Source organism: Galleria mellonella, unplaced genomic scaffold (assembly GCF_026898425.1).
Source record: "Galleria mellonella isolate WM207_F2 unplaced genomic scaffold, CSIRO_AGI_GalMel_v1 utg588, whole genome shotgun sequence".
Lineage (NCBI taxonomy): Eukaryota > Metazoa > Arthropoda > Insecta > Lepidoptera > Pyralidae > Galleria > Galleria mellonella.
The window spans coordinates 164300-188095 of record NW_026442124.1 but is presented as its reverse complement, the minus strand read 5'-3'; the positions used below and the strand labels follow the sequence as shown (position 1 = coordinate 188095).

The window sequence follows — 23796 nt, the reverse complement described above, 5'->3', positions numbered from 1 at the left end:
TATACACATATCGCCTATAGACATGAGTAGTACCATGGACATAACAGAGTGTACTGTTTCGCCCATGATACCCCTCATGCGTTGCCATTCCTGAGCACTCAGATGTACAATGTTTTACTTTTTTCCCCCTGTTAGCTTTTTTCTATAAAATTAGACCATATTGGAGATCGACATATGAACGGTGGGTATCAGCAATGAACTGAAGATTATTATTTTTCTTCGAATCACGATTTGTCGCGTAGCTGTACGGTCGCCAACCATGATTCCAGCAACGTCGTCAACAACAGATGCGTTGAATCTACGTATATGCTCTCTAAATGGTATTTTATTAGGATTGATGACAATAGCGTGGATGTCATTTAACAGAACGTCCAGCGTGCTGACGATGCCGAGCAAAAGGTGAATTTTAGGTTATTGTAGTCGTAACGTGCATCCACGCGATTGGCAAGTGCGCATTCGGAATCCTCGCCACCCATAAAGTAAAGTAAAAATTTATGAGATTCGCTTGGCATTAAACTTGGTCTTTGATTTCGAACGTAGAATAAAATTTTTGTCCGTTTGCAGCAATATTTTGAATTATTTCTGTTGCAAGGAAAGATGCCATTTGAAAACATGAATTTAATATGCGAATTGACTTTAGGAAAAGGATAGAATCTGGATCCGTACCGATAAGTAAGCCGTACAATGGTTCAGGTGGTGGTGTTTCAATTTCCGTTAGTTGCATTTTCTTTATGAGCAACACATCCCGACAGGCTCATTTTTAAATTTAAATGCATGACAATGCGGGGATACCTTGTCCAAAGTACCAATGACCATTTAATAGCAACTTAAAAATAATAATAAATTCACTATGAGAACAAAATTAACATGAGAGTTGCACTGAAAAGTTAAAATGATATGATGATGGTAGTCACTGACACGACTGAGACACAAATAAAAAAAAATGGACGAAAACTGTATAGAGAGTGAGAGAAATGAGGCCGGCTTCGTTTTCATTCTTACTCCGTGACGTAACTGATCGATTGGTAGTTGATCAGTTATCAACCGCTAAGCTATAACAAAATTACTATAATATTAAAAAGAGACATATAGAATCATTTAGAAAACGGTGGATTCTAAGGCATACCGCTTTAATTTTTTAATAGTTAACAAGTGCTTATGTCCGTATTGTATTGCAAAAAAAGCTATTAAATCGTAAAAACATCTATAGTCTCCATAACGATAAATTATAAGATGTTTTGTAGATACTACACACCTATGAGTTATTTTTGAGATTATAAATATTATCCTACGTTGTAAATATTTCATGTTTAAGTATAGATTTTACACCGCAACAGGTAGTTTTGCTTCACAAAGAAATACAGCAGCTGCAATCACCATAAAATTAAAATGATACTAAAAGAACTGTGCCACAATGTTCTGATTTTTCATTAGGTATCTCAATAAAAATGCAAAACAAAAATCAAATTTATTTATTAAGAAAGTATTCTAATTCATTTATTTGTATTATTAATCTATCTACAATGGCAGTGTTTCATCACTTATCTTTCACTACCCTATTATTGTGAATAGTTTATTATGTTGACGCATTTTGATAAATATATATTCCAATTCCTTGTTCCTAGTTACATTATTTAACATAGTTGATAATTCAACATAGATTCAGGCGATTAAAAAAAAATGTTTTATCACAAATTCAGTTCATGAATCTGAAATACAGTAATCTGAAATAGCACTGACTAGGAGAATATAAGATTTACATAAAACGATTTAAGTAGTAATATACAAAAACTGATCCACAGGACAAAATCACATTTGTTATACATACTATTAAAGATATTATATAAATAGACTATAGGTACCTACTTAAATTATAAATCTTAACTTTACCTTGCTTTGGTGTGTTGATAATTTTATTTGTGATTTAGACATTATTGAGAGAAAGCCAATAGTTTGAAATAATATTTCTTACATTTTATTTATTATATTGACGACTGTAACTTAATATTTGGTAGCAACATCACTATTGGTCACGTACAATCCAAAATAGGTAGTAACGTCTATGTCTAGTTAGAAGCGTCTTGTACACATGTCACACCAATTAACCTGTGCGTATATACGCATATTTATGTTTCACTATGTATTTTTAATGCAGACAACACACCGTGACACACGCGTCATCACATCTCCAGATTTTAAAGTTGATCGTTGAGGAGTTGAGAATTGGTCTCTGTCTTCTATGGTTGTTAACCAAAAGCTTAGCTTATTCGCGAAATGATAACATGTACCACCTTCTCCGTTACATTCTATAAATGGTGATGTACGGAAGTCTTGCAAACACGAGCCCGGACTCGCTAGGGCTTGCCCACCACCCTGACCACCAGCTCCAGTATGCTGAAAATTACATTTGTTATTAGGTCCCTACTATTAAAATTACTTAATATATATTTTTAACAGAAACTGAAATGGTAAACAAGCTTATAACCTAACGGAAAATAGTATTGTCATTTATGAGCAATATCATCATCACATTTTCACAGTATACATACACTACGACGTATGATACTAATTATGGATGGAATGCGCACAGTCAAATGTAGCAAGTATAAAATAACATTTACCACAGTAATTTACAAAATTCCTAAGTATTCCATGTAGATTTTTTAGAAAACTTCAATATTTTTTAGAATTAGTTTTAATAAATATATCAAGCCGAATTTAAGTGATAGTATTTATGTGCGTATTTAAGGCTGTTTGGACCGTGCCCACCATAGAGTTCTTTGGTGCTCAACCCACAATGACATACGCAAAGACATATCTAAGAGTATATAATCGCCTTACTTTAAGGGACTACCCCCTCGCCTCTGAAAAGTAATATTAAATAAGCCAATGAGAGTATTTATCTATCTATAAAACTAAACAACTTGCTTTAAGAACTGTAGTCTAAAACCTGTAATAATTGCAGAACCTTTCATACTAAACCGATTACGTGACCATACTGTCTGTGTAAAAAATAAAATAAATATTTTCTCAGATTCCGGCTAATATACTTTGTTGCCAAAGAATTTAAAAAGTGTAAAACAATCGAATAATAGATCTGACCATAAAACAATTTGCTGATATCCAATAACTAAGATTATATAGATCGAGTCGTAGAAACGGGGCAACTTTTTGTTTCAACAACTTTTTAGCTAATTGTCAAATTAGTTGACTTGTTCTACTTACTTATACACAGAATGTATCTTGACGTATCTATATTTAATTATTTAATAAATAAAATGGGTTTTTCGGATAAAGGAATCACTTATAACTATTTATCACTCAAAATTGTATAAAAGTTGATACGCTTTTCTCGAAGCATTTGTATCTATATAATCTATATAAATAATATAAGTAGGTACATAGGTCCTATCAAAATCGATTAACTGATTAAGGGCTCAATTTATTACTAATTTTATTTAGAGACGTGATATTTTTAAAAACGCTTAGTTACCATTTCATTAAATTTTATTGAAACAAGCAATAGATACTCGTGATAGTACTCGTATTTTTATAGTACTAGTGATAGCTGTAGTCGAAACTCAGTAGAATTTTGACTTAGGATAACCATTACGACTAACCCTGGATATTAAAACTAAAATAGTTGGCAATAAAAAAATAAATGTTTGAATATTTACCATAGCAAAACTGTATCCTATCCACATCTCGTCCCAGCCAGCAGGGCAATCAGGAACGTCTTGTGTTTGACTATGAATGGCTATCACGTTGGCTGGTACTTCGCAAACTACGCATCTTGAAATATGTTTTACAATATCATAACCTTCTACCGGCATCATTGGTAATGCTTCGCTAGTAGATAACCAGTAACTTCGATCGTTTCTACTTGAATAGTGGCATACAGTATTTAAATCACAAAATAGGAATGGCATTGTACTAAACTTTCTGATACATGAGCCAGCATACCCTAAATCTTGGTTATTAGCTTGTTCATTGCCTTCAATATACAGTAACGAATATCCGTCCCATAATTTTATGTGACCCGTATCACAAGTGGGTATTTCAACAGACTGACTATGCCGTACTAAAAGTGTTCCTGTCAAATAATCCGTTTTAGTGCATGGGGCACCTGGTGCTCCAGGCAAACCTTGTAAGCCAACTTGTCCCGTTTCACCTCTTTCGCCTTGTAATCCTTCCCGACCCGGTGGTCCAGGAGGCCCCATAGGTCCAGGTGGTCCAGGAAAGCCTGGTTCACCTCTTTCACCTGGATATCCATCTAAACCTGGAGGCCCATCTTTACACATTTCACCAGGTAGGCCACGTGGACCTGGAGGACCTGGAAGTCCTTGTTCTCCTTTTTCACCATAAACGATTGGAGATCTTTCACCTTTGTCACCCTTTTTTCCTGGAACACCAGGAAAACCCTGTATTCCAATTGCCCCTCTATCACCCTTTTCTCCTCTTAAACCTTGAGGACCCGGTTCACCAGGAATTCCATCCATGCCACGATCACCTTTGCTGCCTTTTTGTCCCCTTTCCCCAGGTAAACCTGGTAATCCTCTATCACCTACTCTACCAGGTGCGCCAAACCCAGTGGCACCTTTATCTCCTTTATCACCTTTAATACCTATGAGGCCAGGAAGACCGTCAGCGCCAGGTGGACCTTCATCTCCTGGAGGCCCGGCAATACCTTCACTACCTTTGTCACCTTTTTCACCCATGCGACCTGGTGAACCTGGTACACCTGGATCTCCTGTTCGTCCTGGAAGTCCAGGTAAACCTTGGTCGCCTTTTTCACCAGGCGCCCCTTGCGCTCCTGGGTGACCATTTTTTCCTGGTACACCTGGTAGCCCCTTTTCACATGGACAATCTTTTCCAGCTCTGCCTTGAGGACCAATAGGACCCATGTCTCCTAAAATGTGAAAAAATATTAAATAATATTTTATCTGATAATATTATCATAAAAAAACTGTGTGCTCCTTCTTTCTTTCTCGTACATAATATTTAGAATAGAAAAATAATTGTGTTTTTACTTTTAATTTTACTTATATGGGTTACAAAATGCCGTTAAAACAGTTAATTATTACTTGCAATTCAAGACTTAACCTAGAACTATGTATTTCACGATAAAATATAATGGAAGTAAATAAATATTTGAACAATTGACCGAAAAAAAAGTAAGAATTTACCTACGTACTGCTACACGAGATACAAAAATTATTAATTTTTAAATTTAAATAAACGAAGCCCTTACAGACTCCACTTGGACTAGTAAGCAAATTTTTTAACTTTTGTGTACCATATTGGACCCTTAGTAAAAAAGAAAATAAAAACAATATTAAATCTATTCCAAATTTGAAATTGATAGTATTCGTAAATGCTGAAGTACTATAATAGGCGAACAGACGTACTGATGAACAAAGTTGTACGATAAGGGTTCCTTTGTACCTTTTTGATACGGGATCCTAAAAAAGAATTCGGTAACAAACGTTTTAAAAAAAAAATTAAAAATTGCAGTTGGTCATTGAAAAATGAGTGCATTACTGATTTTTCCATCAATCTAGTCCAATTGTTTTCATACAGTATAGTACAAATTTAAAGTCCTGATTTTCAACGCTGCTCACTACGACGTAATGCAAGATTCGCGGCGTCGCATTACTATGTTTGTTACGCGTCTAATGCTTCTGTAGGTATTCATTAATTTGAACCTATAATTCAAATTCATAAGATAGAAACTCATACAAGTTGTGATAGGTTGTTAGTACATATTAATTAATTTATATACATACCCTTTGGTCCTTCGTAACCGATCAATCCTGTTTCTCCTTTTTCACCTGTAAATCCTCGATCACCCTTATCACCTTGCAAACCTTGAGCTCCTTCAAAACCTCTTTCTCCCTTTTGACCTTTTTCACCGCGAAGACCAGGTGGTCCAATATCACCTTTGTCTCCTTTTATATCTATTTGAAGACCTGGAGGGCCCTGATCTCCTTTTGGACCTACATAACCGATCGCTCCTTTTAAACCTGGTGGACCTATTGGTCCTGGCTCTCCTTTGAGTCCATTAAAACCATCTCTCCCTGGGAAACCTCGATCTCCTTTATCACCTTTAGCTCCTTCTCTACCGGGAAATCCGGGTTCTCCTTGAATACCTGGTTCACCATCCATGCCGGGTGGACCTGGAGCTCCGCTTACACCAGGCAAACCTCTGTCACCTTTTTCCCCACGAAGTCCGGGCAATCCAGCTACTCCTTTTTCGCCACGTTCTCCAGGATAGCCATCTATACCAGGTCTTCCAATGTCACCTTTACTTCCAGGAATACCAGGAAATCCTGTAATAGTTGGACCAACATCTCCCTTGTCTCCTTTTTCTCCATCTTGACCAGGAATTCCTGGTAATCCTCGTAGTCCAGGATTACCAGGTTCTCCTTTGTCTCCTCTATCTGATGCTAAACCTGGTTCTCCTTTCTGTCCTGGATACCCTGGAAGACCTTTATCTCCCTTAATACCAGGTAGACCAGGAAATCCGGATTGTCCTGGAAGGCCATCGGCACCTTTATCACCTTTCTCGCCAGGTAAACCTTCTAATCCTGGTGTTCCAGTGAGGCCTGGCATACCTCTATCACCTTTATAGCCTTGTAAACCTTTATCTCCTTTTAAACCAGGGGCTCCAGCTAAACCTTGCTTTCCAGGGGGCCCGGGTCTTCCACGTGGACCTGGGAAACCCTTTTCACCCTCTAGACCCGGCGCTCCATGGTCTCCTTTAGCACCTGGTAAGCCAATCATTCCCGGTTTTCCTGGTAATCCTGGCAATCCCCTGTTTCCTTTTAGTCCTGGTATACCTGGTGTACCATCCTTTCCTGGAAGTCCAATTTGTCCTATTGGACCAGGTTCTCCTTTTTCTCCTTGCCATCCGGGAGGTCCAGAAGGTCCTTGCAATCCTTGATCACCTTTTTCACCTTTCCAACCTTGTTGCCCAGGAAGCCCATCATTGCCAGGTTTACCAGGTAATCCTCTTAATCCTTTATCACCTTTTGCTCCAGATCTACCAGGTAATCCTGGAGGTCCTGCTACTGAGAGACCAGTTTCACCTTTATCTCCTTTTAAACCTGGTATACCGGCAAATCCTCTGGGACCAGTCGCACCAGTTGTACCCGGAAAACCTATCGGGCCTGTATCTCCCTTTTCACCTCGTGGTCCAGGAAGACCTCGTGGACCCACAGGACCCTCTCTACCAGGTGCACCAGCTATACCTTTATCTCCAGGATAGCCAGAATCTCCTTGATCCCCCTTTTCACCAGGTATTCCTGCAAAACAAATATTAATAAGATTAGGTATAAATGTGTTGGTCAGAATATAATATTATCATTTTACCTCAGCTACTTGAAAAATGATCGTAAAATTATTAGTACGGAGTAATAGAACTGACATTTATTTTATTAATAGTAATAAAAACATTTATAATGTTTCTTATATAACTCTAAACTAAAGCTGCCAATATATAAAACAATATATTACAACACATACACGCCAGGTGTACGCTTTTAAAAAAGAATACTTATAGGAGCGCAGAACAAAAGCTTTTTTAAAAATTATCTTTGATGAGAATGAGAACTTTGCTCAGCAGTGAAACATCATGGATTAGAATAAAATAGAATACTAGCTATAACTTATAGTTTTGCCCTCATAAATTAAGATAAAAAGTGTTCTAACTCTTGTAAATGAAAATGTAATCAATATAAAAAAAAATAACAAAAACTTTAACAAACTTTCAAATTCATAATAATTTTTATTTCATTAGACAAAAGTTTGTTTATTTCAAATAGGTAAATACAGATCGACCTTTACGTTACCTTTATGTACTCTTGTCAAAGTTGATTCTTAACAATCAGATAAAGAAACAATAAATTATAATAATACATATATTACCCTGCGGTCCTTGTGGTCCTTGAGGTCCAGGCGCACCTCTGTCGCCCTTTATCATCTCCTCTAAATTATGAGGACAACTTCCTGGCTCTCCCTTCAGACCTATTCTTCCGGGCAATCCTTTATCTCCTTTAAACCCATATTCTCCGGGTGCACCTTTTTCTCCTTTAATACTGAGTCCATCAGCACCATTTAATCCTGGCTCTCCGTTTGCTCCAGGAATACCATCTGCTCCAGGTGGTCCCATTCTACCAATATCTCCTTTTTGACCCGGTAAACCAATTTCACCTCGTTCTCCTTTTCGACCTTTACTTCCTTGTTCGCCTTTAATTCCTTGAAGACCTGGAATTCCTCTTTCTCCTCTTTCTCCTTTCTCGCCTTTTACTATATTATATATTGCAGGGGCGTCCGCTCCAGGTGGACCAGGTGCTCCTATGGGGCCTTCATCGCCACGTTCGCCCTAATAATTATAGAAATTTTACTTCTGTTAAAAAAAATATTTTAATTAATATAATAAAATGTAACTATATAATGCCGGCGTATATTTAAACAAAATTAATATCCCTCATCTTACTAAGAGCAATGGATATCTAAATAATATTTTTTAGACATTTTATCTATTTATATGTTAGTTCCAGCATCACGCAAAAACTATTGTATACAAATTGGATATGATTTTCACAGTATGATTTTCACCTAAAGATCTGTCTTAAAATCTATTTTGATACCGTATCCGGAAGTGATCTATTTCTTTGATTTTCCTACGTCTGAATTCCACGTATACGAGAGGGTTATTTTTTTCCTCCGACTTCATTCAAGTCTATTTATTAGTTTCTATGTGAAAAAGTATAAAAAAAACCCATTCAAACAGCCTTACAAACTTTTACATTTATAATAGGAGTAGTACAGGAATAGAAAGAATTTATTTTAATAAATCACTAATTAGTGACGCACTAATGCTGTGATAATTAGCGTACTGTACAGTGCCGTTGAGTATGGGCACAATACAAATAATAGTACTAAAAGTATTAGGGACAATCATGATACATGACGTTTTTGTATAATGTATCGGAGGGTAAACCCAGAGATATGAGTGAATGATGAGATCAATGGCACCATGGCTAGCAATATAACTTTCCGGTAATAGTCGATCTCAACGCAGTCCCCCTGTGTCTATTGTGGTTATTTTATTTGCAATTGTCATGATAAGCCAACTGACCTAACATTTATTATACTGATATTCCTTGAGTGTGTATAGATAGCACAGGCGGGGTTGTCATTTAATTTTTAACCCACTAAAAAAACGTATGGAATAGAATAGGAAAACTTCTATAAAGAAGTTTTTCTTCTCTACACTGATTTATTATACTTTGTTTTTTAGTCGTCTCTTGCTACATTTTAAAAATTTAAAGGAGTGGTGACCTATTCTATATATTCATATCATTGTGCCTATGTTACGTGATTATGTTGCCAATTTTGAAAGATTTTACCGATTTAATTCTGTGAAAATTGGTGCTTGTTCCGACAATTCGACATGTAAATACGCACGACCTTATTACAAAATTACATCAAAAAGTTGAACTAACAGACGTTAAATACATGTTTAAACGTCCTAATACAAAAGAGTTTAACATCTGTTTTATGCCTAAATAAAAGAAATTTTCTCTTATTGAAAATATAATGTGTTTAAGTTTAAATTACTGTACGGAGTCATAATAAATTACACCTCAAGAATGGTAACGCATGAAGGATACCACGGGCATCACAGTGTATTCTGTGATGTCTATGGTGCTGTTCATATCCATCTGTGACGGTTATCACTTTCCATCATAAAAACAATATATTATAATATCTATCATAGACTTTGACATATAAAATTATTAAGAAATATATGGCATGAAATATATAATATATATGGCATGGCACAATAAAGTTGGGAAACACTGATCTAGATAGACACTGTTTTAAATTATATTTTTAGTATGATCATACTTATCTAAACACGTGTTTATCAATACTTTGTCTAAGTCTTGATAAACACATATTGATAAACATATTTAGCCGGTGTTTAAATAATTCAACATTCAATCCAACGTGTTGATTAGCGAACTTGACATACGTCATTTTGTCAAAATCTATTTAACTGTGCAGTTAGTCTACGAATAGTTTGTATGGGATAAAGAAAAATTGTGTTTTTTATGTTTTAAATTTATGTTAGTATTTAAAAAATTTACGATTTGGCTCAGCCAATCTCTAGTTTTGCGCTTAGCGATACATTTAGCTGTTAATTTATATTTATAGATGATGTTTATTTGCAATTTTATATGCCTAATGTTATAATAAGACAACCTTTCGTATGTTTAGACATTGTTTAACGCATATTTAATTATAATCAGATGTTAAACGTTTTTTTGTAGTATGATTTCTAATAATTTTAATATTTATAAAAATATATATCCTAGATAATTTAAAAATAATATTAAAGGTACTTATTATCTTAATATTAAATATAAAAAGTATGCTATTAATATTAGATACATTTTAAGTATAGAAAAAAAAATGTATTCGTGGTATAAAAAATATATAGTTTTAATTGTTTCATAAAAACTTCATTTACTTAAAATCCTCTTTATTATTCAAGCGATTCTTGTTTTAATTTAGAATTAAATTTTATATTAACAAAAAGTAGTATAGAACAAGAATTTTAAAGATTTATCCTATATCCTCTGCGTTACCGAAATAAAAAATAGTTCGTGTGCCAATGGAGTAAATTAAATTTAACACCACTCCTTTTCATTTCTAAAATGTACTAAAAGACCATTAGGCAAACAAAGAGCAAAACTAATTAAAGAAAAATATAATCCCTACACGATTAGAATAGTTATGTAGGCGAATATCTTCTTCTTGTGGAAAAAAGATCTATCGTCTCCAATTACATTAATTAACCTTTTTATGACTTATACAATATTGTATATTTCTTCTAGCTATAATGGATAGGCAAAATTGTAAGAGTCGAAGGAGTTTATTTTCGCAGAAATTGACTTGGGTTTTCAGATATTTATCTATCTGTCTGTTTGTTGTCTCATCAAAAGAAAATGGTTGAAAGAGTTTCAACGAAATTTTGTAGTTCATACACCTAATTTAGCCCAACAAAATCTTGTGTATTTTTTATGAGAATTGATCGATTGAATCATTAAATATACAAAACGTAAAGGTTATTAATTTGATGGTATCGTTTACGAAAATATTCTTTAGAATGGTGTAGCACTGAAAAATATTTAATAATTATGCTTATGTATATTGTGTAATAATACTTATTTTAACGTACCGGAGGTCCTGGGGGTCCAGGAATTCCATCGAGACCATCATCTCCTCGCTCGCCAGGTACACCTATAGGTCCTGGTGGACCACGTTCTCCTACGGGCCCAATCAAACCATCTAAGCCACGGTCGCCTTTTGGTCCCTGTATTCCGGGCCAACATTCGTTGCAACGACCACCAATATCTCCTTTGGGTCCTGGTCCACCTGGTATTCCGTCCATACCTCGCTGACCTTTTTGACCTTTCTCCCCGGGTATTCCAGTATAACCTGGTGGACCTGGTCTTCCCAATTTCGAGTCTCCTGGAACACCTCTTACACCTGGATAACCTCGTTCACCTTTTTGGCCTTTCTGACCTGATAATCCAGGTATTCCACTGTTTCCTTTTTCACCCTGTAACATAATAAATATTTATATTACCTAACACAAATAAAACGAAATTTATATGAATACTAGATCATATTCAACAACTGTGGTGCCAGTAAATATTTTTTTAAATATTTATAAATATTATATATTTATAAAATAAACATTTTATTTTCTTGCATAATTTTGTGCTTTTACAACAGAATTCTAAAATTTAAAAAAATTAATAGAACTAAATTTCATATAATATATACTTAATAATAATACTTCTTTGTAAGCTACTGGATGGAGGATAAAGTTTGCCTACATTTTATTTTCAACTTGCTTTTATTTTTTTTGTTTTATTGCGATTTATTACGATTGGTATCAATCTTAAACATATCTGATGAAAAAAAATATATTTTAATTGTTCGCGTACACTACATGTGCTTAAAATCATAGATCTGTAAACAATGAAAACAAAATTGCAAAATCATGCAAATTTTATCAATATTAGCTAAAACTATATCATCCTGAATCTAATATCTAGTGACTGTGATAGGAGTACGTTACGCCCTAGATTATAAATATACAGCATAGTATCAAAAACGTGTCAATAATTAACTACTACTATTAACACATATATAATTTGATTAAATCAATATAGAATGCACCGTTATTTCAGTGTTGCAAGTTACTGGATTAAAAATTATCCAGACTAAATTGATTTTTTAAATTTAAATTCGAAACTATTTTGTCTGATATATACATATATTCGTATTGGTTACAAATTAATATACATGTATTAATTAAAATGATGATCATTTGAATGATTTTAAATCCAATCCATATTATATGTCTATATTTGGATATAAATCAAAGCAATCAGTAAAGATAAGCATCATTAAAATCATTATGCATTGTTTACCTTGTTCTTTCAAATATATTCATAAGAATTTATCTTTTTTTAAACTTTCAATATAATTTGTCTCATATACTGAGTAGTAAATATATATTATAATAACACTGTTCACGTACATATGGATAAAAAAGTTGGTCTGTTTTCAATGAAGCATTTGTACGGAGGTATTCTATCTATATAATCTGAGATATACCCGTCTAGGTTTTCGGTGCAGAATCACTAAAAACTCTCCGAAAAAAAGGGAATTCTCTTTAATTTTTAAAAAATATTTTTTTACGTACGTTTGTAAACTTATACTTTGAAAATAGTTGTAAGTAAATATTCACTTTATCATTTTTTTTAATTGAATCGCATATATCAATATATAAACTGTCAAAACAAAACATAAATACGTCTTTTCTCCATAAAAATACTTACTGGTATAGTAACCCCGTCTTCACCTTTGGGACCCATTGGTCCTTGAGGACCGCTTGGGCCATCATATCCTCTTGGTCCCATTACTCCTGAAGGCCCATCATTGCCAGGTTCTCCCTTTTCGCCTTTTTGACCAGGTCGTCCTTCAGTTCCTGGATTTCCGGGTATGCCAGGTCCTCCTTGTTGACCCATCGGTCCTGGAGGTCCCCTTTCACCTGGTCTTCCATCATTACCTTTAGGTCCCATTGGTCCTGGATAACCTCTTGGTCCCGTTGGACCTGGTGGTCCACGAGATCCAGTTCGACCGCCAGGTGAACCAGGTACTCCTTGAATACCTCTTGGGCCTGGCGGACCATCCCTACCGGGCTCTCCATCCTTTCCGGGTCTTCCAGGTAATCCAGGTAAACCATCATTACCTCTATCCCCTTTTAAACCCATTGGGCCCGGATTCCCATACATTCCGTCTCGACCCTGTAATACGATTATAAATTATATATCATCTAATTTTATATTAAAAGTTGAATGAGCATTAAAAATAAAGAAGAATAGTTTTGGTAATATTAATTTAAAAAAAAACAATACCAAAATTAAATTTATTCAGATATTATTTTTAATTTAAACCACACAGCCCTTTTTATTATTAAGTAAGTTGTCATGGCTGCTATGACAAAAGTAGTAATAGAAGGAATACAGAGTGGAATTAAACCAATCTGTAATTTTTTAGGTTAGGTTAGAAGAAAGTTATAAAAGAATCCGGTCGTCCATCTGACAGAGTCCTATATATCGGCAACTACTAATACTAATAAACTGCTCATGTCTATAGGCTACGGTTACCACTTTCCATCAGGTGGGCCGTCAGCTTGTTGCCATTCTAATTTGTAAAAAAAAAAATACGATTACTAACGACTTGAAGAAATATACAATATTTTTAGATACGGACATTAATATATCCCATATTGAAAATTATTATTGGAAGCATTTATAAAGCACGCACACCATCCTTAGTGAGGTCCTCGAGGATATACTACAGTCCACCATCACGTTTATTTTTACAGTCTTTCAGGTAATTACACAATTTTATTCAGAAGCAATACACTATAATACAATTCGACTTTGTCCGAGGGATATGCAAGCTGAAGTGGCAATGGGCTGGTCACATAGTTCGAAGAACCGACAAACAATAGGGATGAAAGGTTTTTAAATATAACAACCCTATACGAGCAACAGCAGTGTAGGATGACGTCCACTAGATGAAGTTACACCGTCGCTAATTCATTTAGCGGTATCACATGCACGCTTCCATATCCGTTAATTCAGAGGTAAGAGCCTATACACAAAAAAAAAAAAAAACAAAATACATCTAGGTAGATTTTATTTCAGAATATGGTAGGAGATATCTTCAGAATATGATTTCAGAATATGCGAAGCTATGTAATGTATTATAAATTATGGATTTACAAAGTCAATCGAACTGTTCCCGTAAAGCAGCTATGATTGTATGGCTCTGTTTCAGTTTTAAGGATGGGATATGACAGGGAAATTATAGGATACAAAAGCATAACACATTAGGCCTCAGAAGCAGCTTCCTATGAGGAGTACCATGAATATTACAATATATTCTGTGATGTACTCATATATGCCATAGTTCATCGAAGGTGGGCGACGGTTACCACTTTATATCAGGTAGGCCGTCAATTTGTTTGCTGTTAATAATAACTATCATAAAAAAACTTACCCTTTCCCCAGGATTTCCTATGATGCCTTTTGATCCTTTTTTACCCATTGCACCTGGACGACCTGGTTCACCCACCGGTCCAGCATTTCCTTTTTCTCCTGGTCTCCCAGACGACCCCTTATCGCCCTTTTCTCCAGTATCTCCGGGAAAACCAGTACTAGTTTTGTTAGAATAAGTAAATCCTTCTGAATTTCTCTCTGGACAATCTGGCCCCCTTTCTCCCTTATCACCTCTTTCACCTTTATCACCTCGTATGGCTTGACCTTCTGCACCTTTAACTCCTTTGTCTCCTTTTTCTCCTGGTAAACCCTAAAACATATGATATTTTTTCTGACTTAGAGATAAACTGAGACGAAAGTATCGTGCATAATATAATCTTCTATAGTATATTATGAAATTATTTTATTTTCTACCTTAGGATATTATTAAGGTTCTTTACCGAAACAGTACAAGAGAACTTTTACGGTGCAACTTTGTCTCTTTATGTCCGTATGTCACAGCGATATATCTCAGCAACTAATATTGCTATCGATTTAAAATTTGAAATAGCTTTACATATTATTGACCCACATATATTGCAATGGAAATAATTGAAAACTATTTTTATTTTCTTTGCTAAAAAGTCAAAAAGGGCTACACAAAATTTCAAAATTGATCTAATAGTTCAGTTCAAGTGCGATATCAAATGAAAGTGCTTTATTTGTTCATTTTAAAACTGATTTTATTTATTATTATGTTAATTAAATTTTCGTTATGAAATAAACCTCTCCCCTCTTTAACTTCAAAATTTGTGAACCAAAAAATCTGAAAGAATTACAAATTATAAAATATATTTAAATATGAAAAAAAATAAACCATGCTTCTCACAAAGCCACCATTTTTTGAGAAATTATCAAAAAATCACCAAAAGGAAATTTAGTTATGTAGCCCAGTTTTTAATCATAAGTATGACCCAAAATAATTTACTAATGCTAATATCAATAATAATAACGTTTAGATGTCTATTTCATATGCGATAGAAGTAATTTTTATCTCATACGGAATCCTCAGCGTATGAATTCAACTGACACCTGACCAGTTATTTCTATTACTTACATAAATTTATATTGTATTGTTGTGTATATAAATTCCCTTGCTTATTTCCTATATTGTATAATGCAAATAAAGTATATTCATTCATTCATTCATTCAAATTTTAATTAATTTTAATAGTTGTGATACCCACCTCTTATTCATTTATAACTTTTCACTTTCCTATCAGTTATTAAGTAATTATTACTTCCGACACGTTAGTAATTATTACATGCACATTTTTTATTTTTACCTATATGTAAATGGTATACTAGCTGAACTGACAACCATTGCATTATTGATATGGGTCACTTATTTGTAAAAACTATCTTTTTTCTCAAGACGAAGCAAGATAATGAAATATCATTAAAATTGGTTGAACGGTTTAAGAGATTAATCTGAATGTACATCATGATACGAGATTTTTATGCTGGAAATAATATTATATGCATAATTTTTAATATAATATTTCATCCTCTATCTTTTAAACCAAATTTTTTACCAAATTTAAGTGCGCAATCTAATTTAAAAATCAATAAGAAAAGAATGATAATCGCATTACAGGATAAATGTCATTCTTGTGTTAAGTGACTATTATCTATTTTTATTATACTTACTACGATGTACAAGCACTCTAATTCGAATTTTCCAAATCTATTTTTATATTATCTGTCTTATATATATATTTTATCTATTTAGGTACGTAAACATTTACGTAAGTATAAGTTATTTGAATTTTCTAACATTAGAAAGCGGTGAATTATAAACAACAAATAACTTGCCATTGGGCCGGGATATCCTTTTGGTCCTCGCGGTCCCTTAGGTCCTTCAGGACCAGTAGGGCCATCTTTTCCAATCAAACCAGGTTCTCCAGGTTCGCCCTTTTGACCTTTTGGGAGACGTGGAGTAAAAGCCGGTTCTCCTTTATCGCCCCTTTCACCTTTGGGTCCTGGAATACCACGAGGCCCAGTTATTCCTTGCGGACCTGGAAGACCTGGTGGACCCTGTATATTAAAAAATATATAAAGGTTATAAAAGGTCATATTAATTGAGAAGTGTTTAGATTTCATAAAAGAAAGCATTCTACACTTACATCTGTACCATTACAGCCATCCCTGCCGTGAATACCAGGAAACCCTTGTTCACCTTGAGGACCTGGTGGTCCTGTGGAACCAACAAACCCTCTCTCTCCAGGTTTCCCGCGGTCTCCTTTTGGGCCTCGTGGTCCTTGAGGTCCCATTTGTCCTTTTTGACCTTTTAAACCTTGAGGACCTTCTACACCTTCGTGTCCTGGTAATCCTCTCGGGCCTGGAGGACCTGGAAAACCAGGTCTTCCCTGCAAAATAATACATCTATTTAAACAGGTTCTAGTATAATATTAATTAATTAAAAATAGTCTATACTCGTAAATTCATCTCTACTATTTTTATGACTATGGCTATTTTTTTATAGATGTGAAAATATAGATTTCATGACTCTTAACCTTTTAAAATTTAATAATGGATACACAAATTGCCTTACATTCTTTTCTTTGTTTTGGGGATACAATATTCCTCAACAAAGCAATGGTAATATAGAAAATTAAAATACTGTAAATACCTAATGTGAAGTTTTTATTATCTTTTAATGGTTTGTCTTACAAAGACTTTATAATCTCAGCATGACTTTAAAAAGAAAAATTTAATATAGTTTTGCATTGGTTTATTATATCGATTACAGACACTAAAAATAGTGTATTTATTTATTTATAAGTACACCAAGAACAGAATTTTAAGATCTTGTAATTTTTTAAATTGGATTTTGGGTTACTTTAAAAAAATGTTACGTTCTTTGTAGGAATTTATATATATAGTATATACTTCAAAAAGAATTGTAACTAACCGGGAAATATTATACAACGGGTTGAAAAATTTGTATGTTAAGATTTCTTTTTTATAATTGTTTGTGTGTACACTCGCCAGCAGTCCATATAAAGTTGAGAAATATACCATAATGCATATATAAATACATGAATTTTGGATATATTACCTTCATGCCTTTTTCAGCGAAACATTTGGGAACACAACAACCTGGCGCTGTGCAATTCCGATCAGCAGTCGTTCGTTGCTTAGTGACAGGGTCGAAAATTTCGAAATTATAATATTGGTTCGACTGTGACGGTTGTGGTGGTCGCTGGGGTTCCGGCAATAAGGGGCGCACGTCTGGTCGCTGTGATAATCCATATGTTTGTATATCGTCATCAGATTGTTGTGTTGGCCAGCTATTTGGATATTCGCGAGAATCTTCATCCCGCTCTTGATACCAATTATTTTGATCCAATCTTCTTGACCAACTAAGATAAGAATCGTCTTGCTGTAAAAGATAGAGTTTAATATCAATACAATTTTAATTGGTTTTATGTTTCTATTGTAGAAACCGACTTAAAATTTACACAGTTATCCGTATAGGAGTCTAAAGCTATTAACAAATTATTAAAACTATCTTCATATATTTGCTTTACTCCTACCTACTATATTAGGACGATCGCGCTATGGCGATATATTAATGATCAAAATCTAATAAGAAATTAATTAAATATTCAAGCGAGCAAAGCTATGTTTTGTTGCTAGTAGATAAGATCCAAATGATAATTACTTAATGGTCAAGGTATGAGCAGCAGCGTTCCACTTTAAACATCACCAAAAGACAAACTGCGGTCGCTGATCCGCCTGCCAAACGTAATAACTACTGGCAAAAACCTCTTAATGGTAAATTGGCATATGGAATGGTCCCTTTAATTATGGCAGTCTATGGAGGAGGCCTATTTTTAGCAGTGGACAGATAACAACCGATATGATGATGATAATGAAGGTCCAGATAAAAATAGAGAAGTATTGATGGCAAAATTTTATAAGTCACCTAAATGAGTTTACCCAACCTTATTTATCTCTGCGATGCAGCAGCGTTGATTGTGTTTCTGTCTAAATTTGAAGACATAACAAGAAAACTTGTACCTAACTTGTAACTTGACCATAATGTGTGATCATGTACCTACGTCATAATATTGCCATCTATGCATATTCTCATTATCATTAATATTCCCATGCACTTATGGTGGTTTTACTTTCCATCCGGTGGACAATTAACTTTTTACTCTTTTCAATATAATAAAAGAAAGATTTGAATACTTCATTATTGAATGAACTGCAAATTATGTCACATATTATTCTATCAAAAAGTGCATTATATTAAGCCGAAGATTAAAACTTTAATTAGATACACAAATTGATTCCGATGTTTTTTTTTAGAATTTACTTAGAACTTGATTGAATGAAATATATCAATATTAGTATAAAAAGGATAAATCATTCATATGATTTCACATAATACTGGTTTAAGGGCGTTGTGGTGACTGGATACATGAATCGATAAGAAGATTAAAATTATTCTATATAAATTATTCAATATTTTATTTATTATTATTTTATTAAAGATCATGGCCTTAATGTTATAAAGTAAGTTTGTTTGTTACCTCTTAGCACTTGAACGACTTAGCCAATTGAATTTTGTATACATGTATACTATATGGAATAGGGAAGGTAATATATTACTTTATATCCCGGTCAATAAAATTATCATCCGGGCAAAGTCGCGGCTAAAATCTAGTATACAATAATATTAAATATTTTAAAAGCATTAATTTAAATAATCTATCAACGTAGAACTAAGAGGTCATCGGTTTAATCAGACCAACCAACTGACCCGTACGATATAAAAAAAAATATATTTCCGCAATGAGTGGGCGAGTCCGCTGTTCAGCAATGAACTATGAAAATATTCACCCACTGAACATAGACCTTCTTAATGCACTGAATGTGTGTGAGTGATTTATTTTTAATTAGCTTTTACCCGCGACTTCATCCGCGTGACCGCAATATTTTCACTGACCGGAATAAAAAGTAAAAATTCGGTACATGTCTCTCAAATTCAAATTTCATTGCCGTACCCTTCAAACCAAAACACCCATGCAAAGATAACTGCTTCGCACTAGAAATGTGGTTGGGACAGAGGTACCCAAGCACACGAAATTTCATCTTCTTCTTTTATAAAGGTATAACTTATACCCTACCACACCATATCTGTTATAAACTATACATACAACTTACTACCTTCTGTGTTATATGAACGTTCAAGAGAAAGCTCTATGTACTTACATGTAATACAGAAGGTATTTACAACGGAAAAGCTACAGACAATAAGTGAAAAAATATAAATTATGTAACAAGGAGTGTAAAAGGTGAGTGATCGAGATAATAATAAGGAATGTCACAGTTGAGTATATGTGGCTAGACCAAAAAAAAGAGGTGAAATAAAGCAATACAATTTAATTATCCTACTTGATAAAAAAGAAATAATGATGTTTACAGGTTTGTGAGATGAATATATACAATATTTTTTTTAGAAACGCCACCACAACACTAGAGAGATTATAATTCTATACTCTAGATAATATAAATAATAATAAAATTAAAAATTATGTACCATATAATATAAATAAAGAGTATATAGTAATCGATTGATTGATCTAAGGGTATTAGCATATGGTCTAAAAAAACAAGAAAATGCAACCAATACTCATATTTTAATGTATTATTTCATATCTTATTCTTGATTAATTTTATTAATATTTTTTATTATTAATATTATTAACCTTAAATTTATAATGGTGGATAGTTTTTATTTTTATTAGTTATTAATATTGTTTTTGATTGTCGATAAATGCATCGATCAATAACTGTAATAAACACCAAAAAAATGTACATATATAAATAAAAATAAGCATAATAAATTGAGGTGTTTGGTAAAGTTTAGGATTTTCGTAGAAATTATGGATTTGTTTTTACAGATATTTCAATATACGGGAGCATTATATTAAATCATTATAAAAATCTATTAAAATATACTATTTTTAATGGCTTGCCTAAATAATTACTGTTCCAGATAGAAATTACTTTTTACTATTTATTTTATATGATACACATAAAATATAAGCAGTAAATCGTATTGAAATATAGGAATATAGAGCTAATATTCTCATTAAATATATTCGTAAATTCGAAATTTTTACTTAAAATAGTACACGAATGTACAAAAAAATATGACCACAGCTTTTACTTCAGAAGGAATAGTAACTAGCATTTACGATTGTTACTATTGTGGTAAATGTAACGTATGTAACAATCGACTTGGCAAATATATTTTCGTCTAACGTAATATAACATCTTAGGACAGGCTTACCGCTGTTACTCTTAATTATCTTTATTGCCAATGTGCATCAAAATTTTACTTTGAATATTATTTACAAATAAAACGTGTTATGAAAGTGGATCAATACTTAAGGTATTTTCTACCAGCAAATTATTAAAAATTAACTTTTTACCATAATTTTGTCCACATGAATTCGTATATGAAGTAGGTACTTGTTAAATTTTCTTAATTAATAAATACAATATTAAATACCGGAGTACCAAATTTTATTTAAATCTGTTGCGTGATCGAGTAGCAAACATTAAAATATTTATAATATTAGTAGCACAAAATAAAAAATCAGAAGAAAACTGTTTATAGTACATACATATTTTATGACGTTATATTTTTTTAAATAGAAACAGATCACGTTAACACAAGTCTGTGGTCCACTTTAATTATAGTATGTCACATATTATTTAGTAATTAATTTTATTCTTTACCTAAGTAATTTTATTATATGGAATATTGTTAATGTTTGCGCAATGCCGACGTTCCACATCCGAGCGGCGATAAACTTTGTCGGTCTACTATTACGTTATAATATCATTGTCTATTTAAGAATCTTGGTCTTACATTACATTGACCTAAGCATATTAAAATAGTTGCCTACTTAAAATTAAAATATTTAGGTAACTATATGGAACAATAATAAGTAATAAATAATATTAATATATAATTTAAAATTAATTATAATTTAAAATTGGAAATATCAATTATAACAGATGACCCGTAGATAGGGTTTGTATGAATTTAGCATAACAGTTAACACTGAAACTTAGATTTTGGATACAATCTGGAACTAAAGAAATTCCAAAAGGACAACGAGTCCGAGCAGACAGGCGAACGGTCACAGCGGCTGCGGCACCGCCGTGCCCGCTACATTCGCCCGCTGAACCACGGCTCACTCCCGTTGGTTTATTTTCTTATGCGAATTTTAATCACTTCGCAAAAATATTTCTAATAAGTAGCAAAAAAGTTATTCCTAATAGAATAATAATATTAAAGATACTCACTGAATTAACTCCCAGAAGCGGCGCTATTGCAGCCACTAACCTACCAAATTAAGATTTTTATTAAATATTATTAAAAAAAAACCTTTATTTCAATTTCAGTAATTAATTTTATATTATGATCATTAGATATATATATCTCTCCGAGAAGATATTTTAAGAAAAAAAAAATGTTTTACTGCGTTAAACTTTCTACATATTTGCCTTACCATATTACGGGGACCGCCATGGCCCGGAGCGCGCTGCGCTTGAATCCCGTGCGCGCGCGCCGTTTATGCCGGGATACTAAAGGAAGGAGGAGTGCTCGGGTGGCAGCGTGCGCACCCCCGCCCCGCGGATGTGCGGGCCTAACGCCTGCAAAGTTGGGCCAGAGGCGAGGGCGCACATCCAGTAGTACGGCGCAGCCATGACGGGCCCGGCGCGTGTGCGCCGCACCGCGCTCCATCTCGTGCCCGCCGCGCTCCTGCTCTTTCTATGGAGTCCACGTCTTACTTCAGCAGTAAGTCAAATTTCACTAATGTAATTTTTACAACTAACTACATAAGTCGTACTTTCTATGGACCTTAAGCGGCACGATGAAAAGACATCAACGCGCCGCCTGGACGTCCTCTACATGGTCTCTCTGTAGCCAGACATGATTTTTTTTACATACGTCCGGCTTCCACTGAAAGGTTAAGTTGTCATATGTATCATTTTTTAAACTACAACTAAAGAACAGTAATATGTGGCGTGATTTCAAAACATCTCTTCAAAAGCTTAATGAATGTCTCATGTTCATGAATGTTATTAAAATTAATAATAATTATGACGTTTTCGATACGTCAGATTTAGATACAATATAGTTTATAAATGCTTTTATATTATTGTTTTAGTTAACCTACTAAAATCTTATAAACAAATTGTCTTACATCCATCAATAAACTTCTCTGGTTACCCCTTGTTTGACAATTAGAGAACGACTTTAAATGTTATACCCATCGTGTGTACCAATATTATGTACATGAAAGTTAAATAAGTAAACAAAAATCCCGATAAAGAAATCATTATTAAGTTGCAGTTTTTTCATTTTCTATTTATATATAAGACAATAGATGACAGAAACTATTCTGATGATATTAGTAGAAAATAAGCCTAAACATGTTCTTAGCAATTTCCTGTAACCTATCTTGTTTAGAGTCATTAGGTATTAGTGGAAGATTTTAAGATATTTAGCTGTAAAAAGCAGGCTTTTACTTCTATTGAAAATATAACATGAGGAAACATCATGAATAACTTTGGTAGAACAATAGATATTAAATTAATCATGATGATCATTTTTATACACAAATACATACAAAATTTAATATTATTCGTGTTTGTTCAATTGCCAATAAGACTTTAGAAACCTAAAGTATAAGGTATGTAATACTACATAGTATGTAGTATTAAAGTACCTACGTACAAATCAGCATAGCTGTAGCGTAGGCTCCAGCTTACTTAATTATATTATCTAAATAACAATTTTGTAAATATTTCGATACATATCGGTATTCTGCAGATGTGCAAAATTTTGTATGTTCTGTCGCACATACGAACAATCATTTATAAAAAATTATAATAATAATCATATGAACAATTATTCTTATTGGTAATTGTAAAAGTCAGCCAAACGGCCATTCATATATATAAGGGAAAATAGATGTACCCATATCGAACATTATGACAATGGGCGAGATGCTTATTAAAACTGTAAAACAAACAGAGAGAAAAACAATAATATCTATATAAT

General features: G+C 33.5%; 2 protein-coding genes across 2 annotated transcripts in view; one reads left to right on the top strand and one right to left on the bottom strand.

Annotated features, from left to right (window-relative positions):
• Nucleotides 1–1457: 1457 nt before the first annotated feature.
• Nucleotides 1458–22489, bottom strand: LOC113517040 (collagen alpha-1(IV) chain). The gene is made up of 12 exons (XM_026901557.3): nucleotides 22238–22489; nucleotides 22032–22071; nucleotides 17758–18081; nucleotides 16823–17065; nucleotides 16512–16733; nucleotides 14659–14967; nucleotides 12927–13394; nucleotides 11252–11635; nucleotides 7927–8383; nucleotides 5787–7304; nucleotides 3678–4909; nucleotides 1458–2394 (listed from the first exon to the last, which is right to left on the bottom strand). The coding sequence occupies exons 1-12, from the start codon at nucleotides 22471–22473 to the stop codon at nucleotides 2137–2139; spliced, it is 5691 nt and encodes a 1896-aa protein (XP_026757358.3). The 5' UTR covers nucleotides 22474–22489; the 3' UTR covers nucleotides 1458–2136.
• The window catches only part of LOC113517042 (collagen alpha-5(IV) chain), a 45292-nt gene continuing 43884 nt past the window's right edge, over nucleotides 22389–23796 (top strand). The window contains exon 1 of the mRNA XM_026901559.3: nucleotides 22389–22527. Within this exon, the coding sequence (XP_026757360.1) occupies nucleotides 22435–22527 (93 nt within the window). The 5' untranslated portion in view covers nucleotides 22389–22434. The remainder of the gene's footprint in view (nucleotides 22528–23796) is intronic.